Source organism: Hordeum vulgare, chromosome 6H, assembly GCF_904849725.1.
Source record: "Hordeum vulgare subsp. vulgare chromosome 6H, MorexV3_pseudomolecules_assembly, whole genome shotgun sequence".
Taxonomy (NCBI): Eukaryota; Viridiplantae; Streptophyta; class Magnoliopsida; order Poales; family Poaceae; genus Hordeum; species Hordeum vulgare.
This window is the reverse complement of record NC_058523.1, coordinates 554,120,345-554,136,818: the sequence shown is the minus strand read 5'-3', so window position 1 is coordinate 554,136,818 and position 16,474 is coordinate 554,120,345. Positions and strand designations below refer to the sequence as shown.

General features: G+C 47.0%; 4 protein-coding genes across 4 annotated transcripts; 1 reads left to right on the top strand and 3 right to left on the bottom strand.

Annotated features, from left to right (window-relative positions):
• Positions 1 to 389: 389 nt before the first annotated feature.
• Positions 390 to 1,279, bottom strand: LOC123402674. The gene has a single exon (XM_045096615.1). It carries the CDS (start codon positions 1,226 to 1,228, stop codon positions 620 to 622), a length of 609 nt encoding a protein of 202 aa, XP_044952550.1. The 5' UTR covers positions 1,229 to 1,279; the 3' UTR covers positions 390 to 619.
• A 2,218-nt stretch (positions 1,280 to 3,497) lies between these two features.
• LOC123402672 lies at positions 3,498 to 5,107 on the bottom strand. Its single transcript, XM_045096614.1, has 4 exons — positions 5,017 to 5,107; positions 4,800 to 4,917; positions 4,485 to 4,669; positions 3,498 to 4,068 (listed from the first exon to the last, which is right to left on the bottom strand). The coding sequence occupies exons 1-4, from the start codon at positions 5,023 to 5,025 to the stop codon at positions 3,880 to 3,882; spliced, it is 501 nt and encodes a 166-aa protein (XP_044952549.1). The 5' UTR covers positions 5,026 to 5,107; the 3' UTR covers positions 3,498 to 3,879.
• A 2,681-nt stretch (positions 5,108 to 7,788) lies between these two features.
• LOC123402671 (protein N-lysine methyltransferase METTL21A) lies at positions 7,789 to 10,184 on the top strand. Its single transcript, XM_045096613.1, has 9 exons — positions 7,789 to 7,952; positions 8,021 to 8,087; positions 8,181 to 8,246; positions 8,350 to 8,443; positions 8,532 to 8,648; positions 8,846 to 8,946; positions 9,421 to 9,495; positions 9,582 to 9,674; positions 9,767 to 10,184. The coding sequence occupies exons 1-9, from the start codon at positions 7,939 to 7,941 to the stop codon at positions 10,022 to 10,024; spliced, it is 885 nt and encodes a 294-aa protein (XP_044952548.1). The 5' UTR covers positions 7,789 to 7,938; the 3' UTR covers positions 10,025 to 10,184.
• Positions 10,185 to 10,906: 722 nt separating this feature from the next.
• On the bottom strand, positions 10,907 to 11,491 carry LOC123405876 (U-box domain-containing protein 38-like). The gene has a single exon (XM_045099401.1). The coding sequence runs from the start codon at positions 11,489 to 11,491 to the stop codon at positions 10,907 to 10,909; it is 585 nt and encodes a 194-aa protein (XP_044955336.1).
• Positions 11,492 to 16,474: the final 4,983 nt, after the last annotated feature.

The following is a 16,474-nucleotide window of genomic DNA, read 5'->3' as shown; positions in this document are numbered from 1 at the left end:
CCAATAACCGCGCTAAAACAGCACCGTGCCTCAAATTTGACATTTTTAACGCGTGCGTAATAGCAAGGTTTCATCGGACGCGCGTGGCATATAGATTACACAGGTTTTTAGCGCGCGTGGGTTGGACTGTTGTTGGAGATGATCTTAGTAAGGGGAATTTACGTAAAAACTTTCATAACCCTTCGTAGGTGAATGATTATTGATAATCAAAAGTCAGAAAACGAGCATAACGCTTCCTAGTTTTATTATTATAATAAAATTTCTTCTAGTTGGACTGACAAGGTGAGCAAGTTTCTTTAGTTATGATGGCCTTTTCTCGACAAAAGAGAGTCACGAAATGAATGGTCTGCAAACAACATAACGTATGCATATATATACGTGAACTTACAAATACAATATGTAGATTATTCAGGCTAGCTACTATACTAGCAGCACGTACTATTAATTATAGCAAATGATCGATCGAGATACAAGTATACGAAGTATATATATATATATATACTCGTATATCTATATGTAATTCTATATATGTATGTGGATCGGCGTCTTGTCGTGATGAGGTCTGGCATACGTTCTCGTCTCGACTGGTGCGACCGGCTCGGCTCGACCGCTCGATCGATCAGTAGCCGGGGCCGCCGGGCCACCATGGCGCGCTGGGCACGTAGGGGCCAGGTGGTGCCGACGCCGGCGGAGGGTGCCCGTACGCTTCCCAAGCAGGTGCTGACGCGCCAGGGCAGTAGGACGGCAGCCATGGGTACGCCGGGCCATAGGTGTTCCACCAGAGTTCCGGCTGTCGCTGATGCTGCTGCTGGTGCTGGTGGTGGTCTGCAGGGTCGTGCTGACGATAGCGCGGCTGCGGGGCCTGCCTCTGCAGATCGGCGAACAGCCCCTGGACGGCGGCGGCGTCCACGAGGCGAGGGTCCTCCTTCCCGCCGCCAGCGCCGGCGCTGGAGCGCTCCTTCTTCTTGGGCGGGAAGACGAGGTCGACTTTCTTAAGCTTGCCCATGACGTTGTGGACGAGCCCTCGGAGCAGCTCGGGGTCGGCCGTGGCCAGCAGGCGCAACTCCTCGGTGTCCTCCGCCGCCGACTGGTGCACCGCCTGCACGCCCGCGGCCTGCCTGAGGCCCCTCACGGCGGCGCGCAGCTTCTTCCTGCAGCCGATGCAGCGGCAGTGCATGGGCACCCTGACCACGAACTCCCTCGCCGCCTCCCCGCCCGTCTTCCCCATCGACGGCAGTGATGGAGCAGATGGATCCTCCTCCTCGATCTTCTTCCCTCTCTCTCTCTCTCTCTCACACCGAACCAACGAGCTGAAACCGGAGCAACTACCGGAGCTGATGAGGAATCACAAGGCTCTATGGAAGCGGCTTAAATAATACAGCGAGACGTGACGAGCCAACAAGATTGCCAGGTGTGTGGACGGGCGAGGCACGGTCACGACCAGCCGGTCAACGTACCACTGCACAAGCGGGGCCATGCATGCATGCATGCATGGACGTGTCGCGCCGCGTGAGATAGATAGATGGATGCATGCTCCGTCCGTCACCTTTAACGACTTGACTTGGCACGATGCCACACACGGCAAACCACCCCAGCTCATGTTGTGTTTTAGTAAATCCAAGAAAGAAGAGACCCCAGCCCAGTGACTAGAGCTTGGTGAGGCTGTCGAGCCGTGCATGTGCTGCGCCGCGTCAGGAGGATACACCACACCATACAACCCCACATTGCGTCGTTGGGGTCCCGGCCCGGCGCATGCATGTTCAAGTTCCAAGCTCTAAAACCAACCACCTAAAAGAAAGCAATGAATAGATCCCAAAAAAAAGTAAGGAAGTGGTAATTATTTTTTCTAACACATTTAAACCTAACCATGGGATACGTGGCCCGACCATGCCCATGGGCCGGGCCTAGGCCTGAGGTCTAGGCCTGACAACCGGGCCAGGCCGGGCTCGGGCCTGATTTTTTTGCAATTTATAGAAGGGCCTGGCCCAACGTCCTAAGGCCCGACAGGCTTTTTCTTTGATGGGTCAGGCTTGGGCCTCAAATACAGGCCCAACAGTCAGGCCGAGGCGGGCTCGGGCTTGGGTTTTTTGCCATGGGTTACACCACACCACGTCACCACACAACCCCACATGGCGTCATTGGGTCCCGCCCGGCGCATGCATGTTCAAAGTTTCAAGCTCTAAAACGAACTTCCTAAATGAAAGTAAGGAATAAATCCTCAAAACAAGTAAGGAATTGGTAATTACTATTTTACTAACACGGCACAATTGAAGTCATGCACATGCACAAGCATACACTCACTCATATAAGCACACGCGCATACATTCTATCCGTATGAGTATCTTCGAAAGTCTGAACTAGCATAGCATCTTGATATTTTACAAAGTCAACATATGCACATTGTAGTCAGGGGAAACGTTTTTTCCTCACTAAACAAACATCGCTGGAAGCCTGAAATAAATTTAGGAAAGTACGAGCATCAGTGTCAAGTCTAGGACGTGAACCCTAGTGGCGGGTGGGTCGAGGATACTGCTGTCCTAGTAACAATTCAATCACAGGTTAGTTCGCAAGAATTGATAATTGTTAACATTGATGGCATGTGTTTGACTATATGAAGGTGTAGGAATGATAATCTTTGAGAAAAAAATTATCCACTAGTCCTATTGCGATGGTTAGACTAATCTGACATTGGATTGCCAGGTGGTGCTTCTGCATATAAAGGAGGGAGATTGAAGGGTGTTGACGCCACGGGTAAAACTCATGAGTATAAAGTGAGGTGTACCGACCTTCTCAAGGTTGGCGATCGGGGGCCTTGTAGATTTGTGGCTAATCCGTCCATTTACCGATCGAGAGGTAATCGGAGGGAGTATGAAAAGGAGAGCTTGCAATAATAAGTTACTTAGCTCCAATCATGCTCGATCTGACTTCAGATAATCAGTACGAGTAACTAACAAAGAAAACTATCAAAGAAAAGAACAGTACAAAATATTTGCAATAAAATGCAGGTTTGAAATTATAGAAGTAATTTGAAAATACATGCTTTTATCTTGAACACACAAATTTTTAAAACAAAGATGAATACACGTCAATGGTTTGCCATGCAACAAGCACTAGTGAGCTTCTTTTTGTGCTCTCATTCTCCTTTCTGCAGTTCAACAGCACATTGACCATGAAGTGTTCACAGATAATTCTGACAGAGATAGGTCAGCTGTCAATCTGCATTAAACTGTGAGTTGTCGGTAGTACTATTGACCAACTCACTTATGTTTAACACACGTGCATTTTTATAGATCTCCAACGTTTCGAACACACGCACTGCACAGAAAAAAAAACAAATAATGTCATAGCTTGTCCACAAATATTTGCATTAGCATCACCAGTTGTGAATGCAAGAGCATGGCCCTTGTTTTGTTTGATGGAGCCTGGTTCCATCATTCAAACAAATATCTCTGCCGTTAATCTTCAACAGACACTTATAATAAGAATGAAAACCAGCATGCATCCAAAGATTGCTGACAATTTTATTGATATTTTAGGGCCTTAGACCAAATTTACTTGCACAACTCATCCCAGCAGTAAAACAGAGCAGCAGCAGCAAAGACTGCCCACTAACTCCAGGCAGCCCACAGGACTTGGGATTCCATCCCCAGTTCCTACACTTCTCCCCTGGATTCCTATCTACTGCAGTGCACAACATCACAAATGAACAACGAAGCAAAAGAGAGAATGTCCGTGTCATTAAGCCACGGATAGAAACAAAGAACACGTCAGTTAAAGCTCTTGGCAGAAAATGCTTATGCGACAAAAAATCAGCTAGCGCAAAGCGAAGGTGACGATGGAGTGCAGGAGGGTCTGCTGGCTGTGTTGGTGAATAAGCCTTCAGAGGTCGTAGACCGCCATTGTCCCCTCGATGTCAGATGCAGCCCACACGCCTAGCGCGCCGGGCAAAGGTAGCGACCAACGGTATGCGCATCTCTGGGAAGGCACGGTCTGGCTCCTCCATGCCTCGGGAACTGGCGGCGCGCTCGGCGTAATAGGTGTGTCGGAAGCGAACAAGCCGGAAGTAGCCTGAAAGGTTCAGTTGGAGAAATTGAGATGATCATGCAGTGCATCGTATATCAGATGGTTCATAGCTGGTGACCCACTATCTTCCTACTTGGCGCGTAGCAGTTGAGAAATGGAGGTAAATATGAACATGGTGTTTGGGCATAAACAACATCGCTTACAAGAAATGTGTAGCTCAGCAGGTCACCTACCTAATTTAGTGCAATGTGTACATTCTGTGTCCTAACTCCTATGTACCTATTGTTTCCCCAGCGAAAGATGAACATGAAGGAATAACTGCATCAATAGGACCAAAACGAATGCTAGACCGATTTAACAATAGCCAGCTCTGTATTTCCTACCACTATCATTTGACTATAGTATGATTAACATTATAATTTTGATGGACGATCGACTTGTTAGCCTGAAGACAATGGTACCTGGCCAACGCGGTTCTTGGTTTCCCAAGAAGCTGCAGTTTCTCCTTCGGTCACGGTTCTTTTGGTTTCCATCTTCACATGCTTCTGCGTTAGTTCATGCAGCAAGCAGCAGAGCTTCTCTGGGTCCATTCTCCCGACCACTATCACCTCTGCTGTTTCTGCCACCAGATCAGCCCTCTCAACCCCTTCATAACCATTAAGGCCAAAATTTTACATAATTCATAAAGGCAGTGAAACAGCAGACATGCATAAAAACAAAAATATAACATCAGTCTATCACAAAGAGATGCTGATATGAGTGACTTGCATATGTACCTTCTGAAAGGGCAATCTCTTTCACCCCGTCATTGATCTTCTTGATGCAACCATTGCAATGGCAGTGCATGACGATCTTCAGAACATAAGTCTTCGGCAAGTTATCCTTGCATTGTTCCTGCCACACATTCATAAGAACCTCACAATCTCATAACAATATGGAGAACTAGCTGTACCATGGATCTGTACATATTTTTAGATGCTCGAAAGAACATACCTTTGCCATGATCAGTTAGACCTTGTCTTAAGCTTTGGCCGTGATACTTCAACTCTCCTGGAAGAGTGTGTTTGTGGTATCTTATACTGAGAGCAAAAAGGTGGAGCACAAACAAAAAGGTTAGCTATTGTTGTGGTAGGTCACCAACTTCTTGACACTGTTATGGATGAAAAGGAGAGCTTGCAATAATAAATTAGTTCGAGTGATGCTCAATCTGACTTCAGATAATCCTTAGTAGCTAACAAAAAGGAGAGCAATCTAAATATTTGAAACAAGGACACAATAAAATGCAGGTTTAAAATTGTAGAAGTAATTTAAAAATTAAATCTTTTTATCTGGAAACACATACATTTTAAAGAACAAAGATGAAGAAAAGTCAGTAGTTTGCCATTGCAACAAGCAGTTGTGAGCTTCTTTCTGTGCTCTCGTTTTCCTTTCTGCAGTTCAACAGCTCATTGACCAGAGAGTGTTCGGATAAAAAAAATATATATTATGTTCAGATATGATTCTCACAGAGTTAGGTCAGCTGTTGTTAGTTCTGATCAACTCACTTAGGCTTAGATCTTAATTAACAGGTGGATTGTTCTAGATCTCCAACATTTTGAACACATGCTTAGTTTAAGCATGCACTGCACAGAAACAAAACAAAAGAAAGAGAGGCTTGCCTGCAGTTTGTGAACATAATGACCCTTGTTTCATTTCATGGAGCCTGGTTCCATACTTCCATCATTCATACAAATATCTCTGTTGTAAGTCTTCAACAGATACTTGAAAAAGATGAGAACCATCATGCATCCGAAGATTACTGACAATTTTATTGCCGTTTTGTGGCTAAATTTACCAACCCAAAAGCTACAGAAACCATCTCACTATATTGGGAGCTGTCTACTCCCCATACATATTGTGTCTTCAAAACCTATACTGCTATTTTGTATGCCCGTGCTTAGGTTTGAGGTGAATAACCTTTCTCACCCTTGCAGCCCTCTTTTGTTTCCTTCCATCCGAAAATATGTCAGACAAGACGAGGCTTTCACTTTCAGGCTTGTAACTAGGATCAAACTGAAGAAGTTGCTCCTCTGCAAGTTTTCCAATCCTCATATTTCCACGGATCTCACATTGTCTCAGAAGAGAAGCCCACACCACACTATTTGCTTTGAAAGGCATGTTCTGGATAAAGTGGTAAGCATCGTCAAGCCGTCCATCTCTTGCAAGGAGATCAGCCATGCAAGCATAATGCTTAATATCCTGTTCTACACCATACTTGCCAACCATCGAATTAAATATGTCAAACCCTTGTGTCACCAAGCCACCGCGGCTGCATGCACACAAAACTGCCGTGAACGTGATCTTATCAGGATGGAGCCCGAGCGATCTCATTTTATCAAAAAGCGTAATCGCTTTCTCACCAGAATTGTGATGCGCTAGTCCGTCTATCATAACATTGAACAACTCGACGGTCTTCAATTTGTCATCCACACCAGAAAACACATCCATAGCTGTCTGTATGAGCCCGTGCTTTGCATACATGTCAACTAAGGCAGTAGCAAGTCCTGCATCTGTGCTAATCAGCTCATTATGCCTCACACGATGATGAAGCCTCTTTGCCACATCGAACGCACGATACTGAACACAAGCTGAAAGAACTTTAGCGACCGTGATTCCATCTGCCTCAAATCCCGCCTTTTCCATCTCGTCAAATAACATCAATGCCTCCTTAGATCTGCCAGACTGCACGAATCCACCAATAAGAGCCGTCCATGCGACCAAATCCTTCTCTGGCATCTCATTGAATAACGTTCTAGCCATCTCGAGCTCCCTAGACCTTGCATACCCTGACACCATCGTGGTCCATAACCTCACACCCCTTGCCTTCTCCCCAGCCAAATCAAACACCTTCCTGGCAAGGACCAGCCCCCTGCACTTTGCATACATGTCCACCAACACGATCACCACCTCTTGCGACTGAAACGCTGCAGGCCGAAGCGCTCTCATGGCAACCCCGTGCAACGCTTTTGCCACCCTCAAATCCTTCAGCCCCGTACATGCGCCCGACAACGCCGTGATGGTCCACCCATCCGGCCGGAATCCTCGCTCCAACATGACCCTCAATACTCCGAAAGCGTCATCAATACAGAACGACTGCACATACGAACCGATCAGAGTGTTGAACGATACGGTGTCCGTTGCCGGCATTTCATCGAACAGCCTGCGCGCCAGAGAGGGTAAACGGAAGGACGCATAGAAATGGAGCAGGGAGTTGGCGGCGAAGAGGTCGGAGGCGTAGCCGGACTTGACGAGGAAGGCGTGGGCGGAGAGCCCGGGGGAGGGGGACGCGTGGTGGGAGCAAGCCGCGAGGGCGGCGGAGAGGGAGTGGGAGTTGGGGACGGCCTCCGTCTCCGTCTCCTGGGAGGCTTTGGACGGCCGTCCACGGTCGCGCAGGATCCGGAGGAAGAGCCGGAGCGAGGCGAGGTGGTTCCCCGACCGGAGGTGCGGGCGGAGGAGGCGCGAGGCGGCGTGCGCCGGGAGCGGGAGGCCGAGGAGGAGGAGCTGCGCGTGCGCCTGGAGCGAGGGGCGGCGGCGGAGGGTGGCGAGGAGGGAGAGGTGGAGGAAGCCTCCCGGAGCGGCGGCCGCGACGGCGGTGCCGGCCCGGCGGAACCTCGACAGGCGAGGCCTCGTCGCCGTCGGCGTGGAGGATGCCGGGGGAGACGCGCCGCCGCTCATCTGGCGTTTGGTTTGAATCGGACACGTAGACGTGGGCTTGGAGGTCATTGTGCATTGCCTCGAGCCCATCTGAAGAAAAGTGTATGGGCCTCCGCGACCCAGCTAGACGCCGCTCTCCCTCCTCCGGTCCTCCCCCAAACCCTCGCCGCCGCAGCCTCGACGCCGCCGGAGCGCCGGCCGGGCAGAATCTCGCCCGACTCCATGGACTACGACAGGCAAGCTCGCTCCCCCCCTCTGATTTTCCATGCAACTCCACTGACGTACGGTGAACATCTGACGGCAGGCTGAACTCCCCGAGCACGTCGGCGATCACGCTGGAGCTGATGGGCCACCGCCTGCATATTTCTCAGGTCGTCGTCATGCCCCGTGACGCCATGCGGTTTTCATAGCTTCTTCTGTGCTGCCGCTCTGATGAAGTCTGAATTTTTTTTCGATGTCTGCAGGACCCTAACTCGAAGCACCTCGGCACGACGGTATGGGACGCGTCGATGGTGTTCGCCAAGTTCCTGGTAATGGCCTGCTGCTGTTAGTTCTGAGCTCTGTTTTACAGTTCTGCGCTTTGTAAGCTTGATTTGCTGGTGCTAATGTAACAGTCTGACTTTATATCTGCAGGAAAAGAATAGCAGGAAAGGTAGGTTTTGTCCGTCTAAACTGAAAGGGAAAAGGGCGATTGAGCTAGGAGCTGGTTGCGGTCTAGCCGGGCTCGGTAAGCTGGATCTCGTTGTCCTTTCAGAAACATCTACGATTTTGGAGGCTCTGTCTCAAGGAAAATAATACATGTGCTTCTCATTCAGGAATGGCATTGCTGGGTTGTGACGTCGTTACGACCGACCAGGTTGAGGTGCTCCCGCTGCTCATGAGGAATGTTGAACGCAACAAATCGTGGATTGCGCAGTCTAATTCTGACTCAGGTTTGTTACTAAACAGAACCAACGAAAGCAGCGTTCATTGCTGTAATTTCAGATATCCTGAAGATATTCTCATCATTACATGTTCTGAATGCATAGACCTTATGACATGCTCCTTACTGGTTACCTAAATTTAAGTACGTAGGATACTCACCACACTTGGGCATTCCTAGTTCTTACAAAGTGTCCTTTTCAAATAGGCTCCTTTGGCTCAGTTACGGTTGCAGAATTGGATTGGGGAAACAAAGAACATATCAGAGCCGTTGAACCTCCATTCGATTACATCATTGGAACTGATGTCGTAAGCTTCTGATGTACCCTTTGCGTTTGGTGCAAGTTCTTCCGTCAAGTTGTGTATCCTGTTTTCATAATACACAAATTTTTATGCTCAGTTACAATCAGGAAAGAGCAATATATCTACTGGCTGATCTTAGAAAATCGTCCATAATCCCTGTGTAATCGAATTACTGTTTTTTTAATGGGTAACTGCTGAAGTATTTTCCTAACTTTAGAAGAAGAAAAATCTTACTCACATTACAGGTTCTTTTTTGAATGGAAAACTATAGGGAAGCCCCACATTACAGATTCTTGGGAATATTTGTCCATGGATGTCATGAGAAACAGGCATACCGTACGAATTGAAATCAAAATTCTGAGAACATAGTGAAATTTAAAGGCAGATGACAAACATTCGACATAATAACTTGTATTGGACAGTAATATCATATCCCTAGATAACAGAGACTTACTGTTTCATCTTTTGCGTGTTTTCAAGGTTTATTCAGAACATCTATTGCAACCTCTACTCGAGACAATTATTGCACTATCTGGTCCTAAGACGAAGGTGCTGGTATGTCGTTTCCCCTGTCCAAGTAATTTCATTTTACCCCTGCAAAAGATCTGTAGCACAGAGCTAAGTAACTGCTTGATAAGCAGCTAGGATACGAGATCCGTTCCACCACTGTCCATGAGCAGATGATGGAAATGTGGAAAATCAACTTTAATGTGAAAACTATATCCAAATCAAAGGTGCGTATTTTCATTATTATTTCCCTCCACTCATTTGCATCGGTACTAAGATAGTTTTCACCCTCTCGTATTGTTTCCGAATTCTTGCGCAGATGGATGCTAAATATCAACATCCTAGCATAAATCTTTACATGATGGACCTCAAAGCTTCGTCGGTCTCCGAGACCGGACCCAACAGCAATGGGAGCACCGAGGAGGAGGAGGACGATGCCTCCAACCCGGGAGAAGACGAAGACCCCGGAGTGAAGGCTGAACCTTGTACGGCTTCAAAAGAAGACGCGGACGACTGGGAAATCAGGAGGTCCGGGGCCATGGCTGCAAGACTTCTCAAGGATGTCAGGCTAACATGAGACTGAATATGTTGAACTCTACCCAGTTTGATGTTGTACTTTTCTCTGTGTGTGCGTGGGCACATGGTGGTGTTGTTGTCTTGAACATTTATTCTTGAGTTGCAGTTTAATTTACTGGTCCTATTCAGTTGCTATATGACACAAAGTTGATCTTGATTTACACTGTTATGCACTGTTGAAATAAACGAATCAACAAGAGAATGTGGGGAAGCTTTGTAGCTTTCCATCCAGGTCCATTTGGGGATTGTTCAACAATTGTGGTATTAGCTGCGTAGTTGCCATAAAACAGATGTTGTGCAACTTTCATGAATGGAGGGCGCCAATATCTGGCAATCGAATTTGTCGCTGGGACGAGCTGCTCGCAGCGAATGAATAGAAATGACAAGGATGAAGAAAACATATTTTTCTTGTAAAAACAGAGGGGAAAATGCCATGTACCTAAAAGAAGGCATCTCTATAAAATAAAAGGTACCAATCTCTTAATATAAAAATACCATCTCTTTAAATAAAAATGCCAATCTCCTAATATGAAAATACCATCTCTTACTCCCGTCGCTACCACTTCTCCTGTGGCCTTAGGGTGATGGATGCGCGGTGGATCCCGGCCCTTGTCAGCGAGATGGCTCTGTTATTAGGTGCCTTAAGTTTTGTTAGGATTTATGTTGTACTCAGGAAGACGAGACGACATCGCCTTATTGAAAATGGAATAAGGTTCTCCCCATCTAGCACCCGTCCCGATGGTGCGTGTAGCATCGTCGGAGAACGTATGGAGGTGTGTCTCTGGTGTATCTTGTGGAATTTTGTTTGGTGGTTGTTTTTCGTGGATATGCTCGGATCCGGTCTTTGTTCGGCTTTGTTCATCTTTACCTAATAATAAAGAGGCTATTGCTTCCGTCGGAAAACCCATCGCTGCCTTTTTAAAAAGCCCCTATCTTTTAGGTAATTAAACTGGAACGACATGAATCCGTCCGACACGATGCTCCCGCCGCAGTCGTCCCCGTCGCCGCACTCCAGGCTGCTGCCGGTCAGGTCCGCCTCCTCGTCCAGGTCGCCCCGCATGGCGCGCAACGTCTTCCTCGCCATCTCGCGCCGGACGCCGCCGGGGGTCCCCTCCTCAGCCACGCAGCGGAGGGCCTTGTCCGCGCCGGCCGCGCGCGCCAGGCTGCGGAACCGGAGGCTGTCGTGGCTCAGCGCGTAGATCGCCGCCACGCACCACTCCTCCAGCTCGGCGACGTCGTGGGAGGAGAGGAGGATGCCGGACACGGCCGCGACGACGCCCGCGTCCATCTGAGAGGCGCGGCCCTCCGAGGAGCCGCCCACGTTGCAGATCACCATGAGGGCCAGCCTGCGGATGGGCGTGGGCTCGGCGGCGCTGGACGCGACGCTGAGGAGCGCCTTGGATGCCCCCGGGAAGCGGGCGACCTTGGACTGGTTGACGGCGGCCAGCGAGAGGTGGTAGATGGCCATCCCGGCGTCGCGGTGCGCGCGGGTGGTGGGCGGGGGAGGTCAGGAGGTCCAGCAGGGGAGGCACCGCGCCCAGCACGCCGATGGCGGCGCGGTTCTCCTCGTTGAGCGCGAGGCCAAATTTACTATGTGGTGTCACGGGCTAGGTTAGGGGATTTAGGAGTGGGTAAGGCTGGGCATTGGCACGCCTAATGGACTGTGCACTACTACTCTCTCTTTCCTTTAATTTCTTTCTCTAAATTCTTTAATTAAAAATATGTGGTATTATTTTTTCCCGTTGCAACGCACGGGTCCTTTTGCTAGTGTGTCTTAAGATTGGATCCTTCAGGTCTAAACTTCTCTTCATCGACGGCGATTGTTGTTCTGGTGCGTAGGTCTTATGGGATCTTAGCACGATGACTTTCCAAATGTCTACTACAACAAATTATGTCCGGTACAAGTGAGGGAGGGGCGATGACAGCGGCGTGCCTTCTACTCGTTTCAGTGCTTATAGTCGTCGCTAGGTGGTGTATGAATCTATATGTGATTTTTATTATTTTTTATATTCGTTGGTTGAATGTCAGAAGAAAAGCTAGGAGAAGATCACGCGATGGAGAGCATGTCGATACCGGCGTTCGGGCGTCAGCTGCGCCCCGGCCTCCTCGCCAGCGGCCACCGCACGGCCACGGCGCGCAGCATCTCGCCCCTATGCGCGCGCGCGCAGGGGGGGCGAGGGGGGCTTTGTCCCCTCTATGACAACAACCCCCCCCCCCCCCCCCCCCCAAAAAAATCTCTTGATCGGCCGAACATCAAGCTCTGGCTCTTCTTCCTGGGATTCATCCTCGGGTCTGCCGGGTGTTCCGGGAATCGTTAATTAATTATAAGCAGATGATGGATGGATGTGCCGTACATCGCTTGGGTCGTGTGACCCCTACCATGGATAAATGGAGTGTATCATCAGATCAGACTGTAACAATCGGTTCATAAAAGTTCAATCACATTTTAATTTCCTGCATGTTTCAAGTTAAGTCTTATGCAATATCTTTCTTTTGTTCTAATATAAAGAGAGAAAACAGTGCTAGGTGGCAACCAGCTGATTCTAGGACCAGCCGTCCAATTGCGGCGCGCGCCATGCGATTTCGACCATGTGTTTGTAGCTCCCTCGTCCCCCATCTCCTCTCCCCGATGATGCGTCGTAGTATATGTGTGGAACTTTCATGAAACTGCAACAAACATGTCCGTATCCAAAACAATAAGCTACGCATCAGGGACGCCCTCTCGCGCTATCCACGTTGAATTAACTACCAGACAAAAAAGTTCGCGTCGTCGAGAAGAAAATAAAATAACTGAGGAGATTGGCCAGCGGCCCAGCCCTGGGTCCCCACCCCTCGATTCCTCTCCCTCTTCCTTTCCCTCGTCTATATATCATGATGATGATATCAATGATGATGATTTATCATGGCACACACATTCGTTAAGTATAATGCAACATGCGCAACAGTGCAAGGATTCATCAATCTTTCATCAAAGTGGCTAGGCTTCTAACTGTACAACAAATTATGCATACGCCCATCCAACAACACATATGTTCCTCTACATAAAAACATTATGAAAAAATGGATCACCACATAAACTAGAAGGATGCTATAAGTCGGTCAGCACAATAAAAGAAAGGAGACCCGGACAAGGAAAATACGACCCCCTATATCTTATTTCTCTTGACATATAACCCATCCACATCATCAATCAACATGTAGTCTTTCATGTTAGCAAATCTATCGCACCAGCAATTCTTTCTTTTTTCAATGAAACGAATCATCTAATTTTGTTTTTCCCAATCGTACTTATTGTTGCCTCTTTCTTATTGCCTCTTAATTTGACAATCGTTTATTGTTGCCTCTTTCTTATTGCCTCTTAATTTGACGGCTCATTCTATATTCCATCCACCAAGGAATCTCGAGCGTTGTCTTCTCCATTCTTTTCCTTTATCCGTGCCACTCTCGATAACTTGTGCCGGCGACCAAGCCTTCCTTAGGCTGGTCACAATGGGGAGTAACATAAGGTATGAACTTACACACTTTTCTAGACTATGTTCCTACCTTCACAATGGGGAGTAACATGTATGTAGTGTCATGCAACAATGCATTTATCAGGCTATAGACTCATTGTTTCTTGAAGTGTGTGATGTTCCGGTAACTTAGCTAGTTACCACAAGCACCTCTCTCTTCATTAAATACGTGCCACATAAGCAAAGTTGTATTGGAGTGTGTGATGTTACTACTAAGTTCCTCCCCATTGTGACCAGCCTTAGCATCGTCACCATAAATCTACCCAGTGACACAATCCCGGAGTCCTATTAGGTTGTCCGTAATAGAAAGTATCATATACTAATATCATGTTTATGATACTACTGTATGATACTCCCTCCGTCACGGTTTAGAAGGCACAGTTAAATTTGCGTGCGTTTTCAAAATAGACAAGGTTTAAGGCGCGAAAGCAATTACTCCTATTAATTAGTACCAGCACTACTCATGCATGCGCCCTTTCAATTTGCTGCTCACCCATTAGTACTAGTATTTTCTCAGTTGATTAGGCGCATTAGCATTTACACCTGCTACATCTCACAACCAATCGATGACTACCTTGATCCCAAAGATTTTCCAAACGTGCCTTCTAAACCGTGACGGAGGGAGTACTAGTTCCATAGTATCACAAGTTAGTATCTATAATGATTCACTAGTTGTCATGCATAACACAAAATACTATAACATTTAATATGATATCACATCCCCTCTTTCCGTATTTAATGATGTGCCACATCAACAAAAAATGTATGATATCGTTATGATACTCCCACTACGACTAGCCTTAGGCTGGTTGTAATGGAGAGTATCATATATTAGTATCATACATATGATACTAGTGTATGATACTACATCTGTAATGCATAGTATCATATAATAGTATCATAGAACAATTCATTTATTATCATGCATGACACATAGTAGCACAACATTTAATATGATACTCAATCATCTCTTTCTTCATTCAATTATATGTCACCTCATCAAATATGCCTAGTTGACATGCATGATACCATTTATGATACTACCACTACGATCAGCCTTATCATCACTCCTGAGTGCTATGTGCCTATGTTGTCCAAGCCGAGGACCTCGATTAGATGAATCTGAAGTCTTTGTTGTCTGACAGCCATTGTGTTGGTGCCGCACATGTTGGCCGGGAGATATCTGCAGCCCTCGATGACGGCTCCTTTTTATTACGTTCCCCTAGCTAGCTAGCTAGTACTCCCTCCGTTTTTAAATATAAGTCTTTTAAGATATTAATCATAAATCCGAGTCTTTTTTTTTGCATAATAATAAATAAATAAAAATACGTGTATGTGGTTCGTTTGCTTCCCTAGTGGACCTCGGCATTTTGCTGGTGAATAAAAGGGCAGCGCTTGGGTCCTTCCTTTGCTCTCTTTTTCTCATGCTAGGGCAATCATGCATCCATTGCGATGGTGCTTGCATTCGGGAGGAAGGACCGGCTGGTTCCCAACACTATTTCATGTCTTGGTCCTCTCGTAGGCCCTTGCCGACGATTTGGTTCTTGTCCATGGTCACTCCATCCTCCTTCCCATATGCTTTCCTCCGATAATAATCCCTGCGAACAGTCAGCCTCCAACGGCTCTCTCCCAGCCTCCACCCCTCCGGCCCATACCAACGGCGACCACTCCGGCCACCCCAACACCCCCTCCTCCCAGGGACCGACCATGCCATCGCCGACCCAGCCCCTGCTTTTGGGATTCGACACCCTCCCTCGCCCTACGGCCATGGCATTTTCCAATTGTTTCCGGTTTAATCAAGTATTCTTGTGATTTATTTTTCTCTACTATGTATGCATTTTTATTCCCTTGTACTCGTTGTTAATCAGTAAACTTAGCATAACTTTTTTCCTTTGACCCCTAATCTATTTATCTTTAGTCATGACAGTACAATGAACATCAGAAATAATTATATTCAGATTCGTAAACCACCTAATGACGACTACATATATTAAAACGAGCCAAATATGTGTCGCCGTCATCGGCATTCACTCGCAGGAGAAATCCACCTTTAAATCACAAACTCTGCGTGAAGACCTATTTGCAGGCACAAAAAATTGAAAGTGTTTGAAACAAAGTTCACACTACCAAGGCATCAAAGCTCCATCGCTGAAGGTAATTTGCGGTACATTAACCGTGATCATGACAACTTTAAATTGATCGGGCAGTGTGGGGCATGCCCAATTTCAATTGCTCATGCAAACATGAGCCGTGACAACTTTCAATTGATTGGGATTGCGGGGGCGTGCCCAATTTCAATTGCTCATGCAAACATGAGTCGTGGCAAAATTCAATTGCTTGAGGCTCGCCTGAGCGAGTCAAGTGGGAGCTGATCAAAATTACAGTGTGTGACAACTTTTAGCATTCACCCTCCAATTAACACACATACGATTAAAGTATAATGCAACATGCACAAGCATTCATCCTGCAATTAACAACCTTTCATGAAAGTGACTCAACTAATTCCGGATATACAACATATCATGCATATATCCATCCAACAACATATATGTTCCTAAAATTTGATACAAAAGTCATTATCCAAAATTGGATCGCCCCATAAACTAGAAGTGGATGTTATGAGTTAGTCAACACAAGAAAAAGAATAAGGCTCGCACAAAGAAACATCACCCAAATGGACGGCTAACGGATAGTAGCTGAAGCAAGGATTCTCAAACAACACACTCCTTCCCTTCTTGAGAGAAAAGCAGTGGAGAGACGATGATATCTCCCCCTTTGTGAGCACCAGTGGAACAACACTAATCTGGGGCAACCTGTGTAGGTGGACCGATCTTTAGAGTTGAGGGTGAATTTGAGGAAAAGCACGATGTACACAAAGAACACAAAGGAGAAAACACAAGAGGAAACTACTAGAGACAAGATCCACACCAAGAATAGTG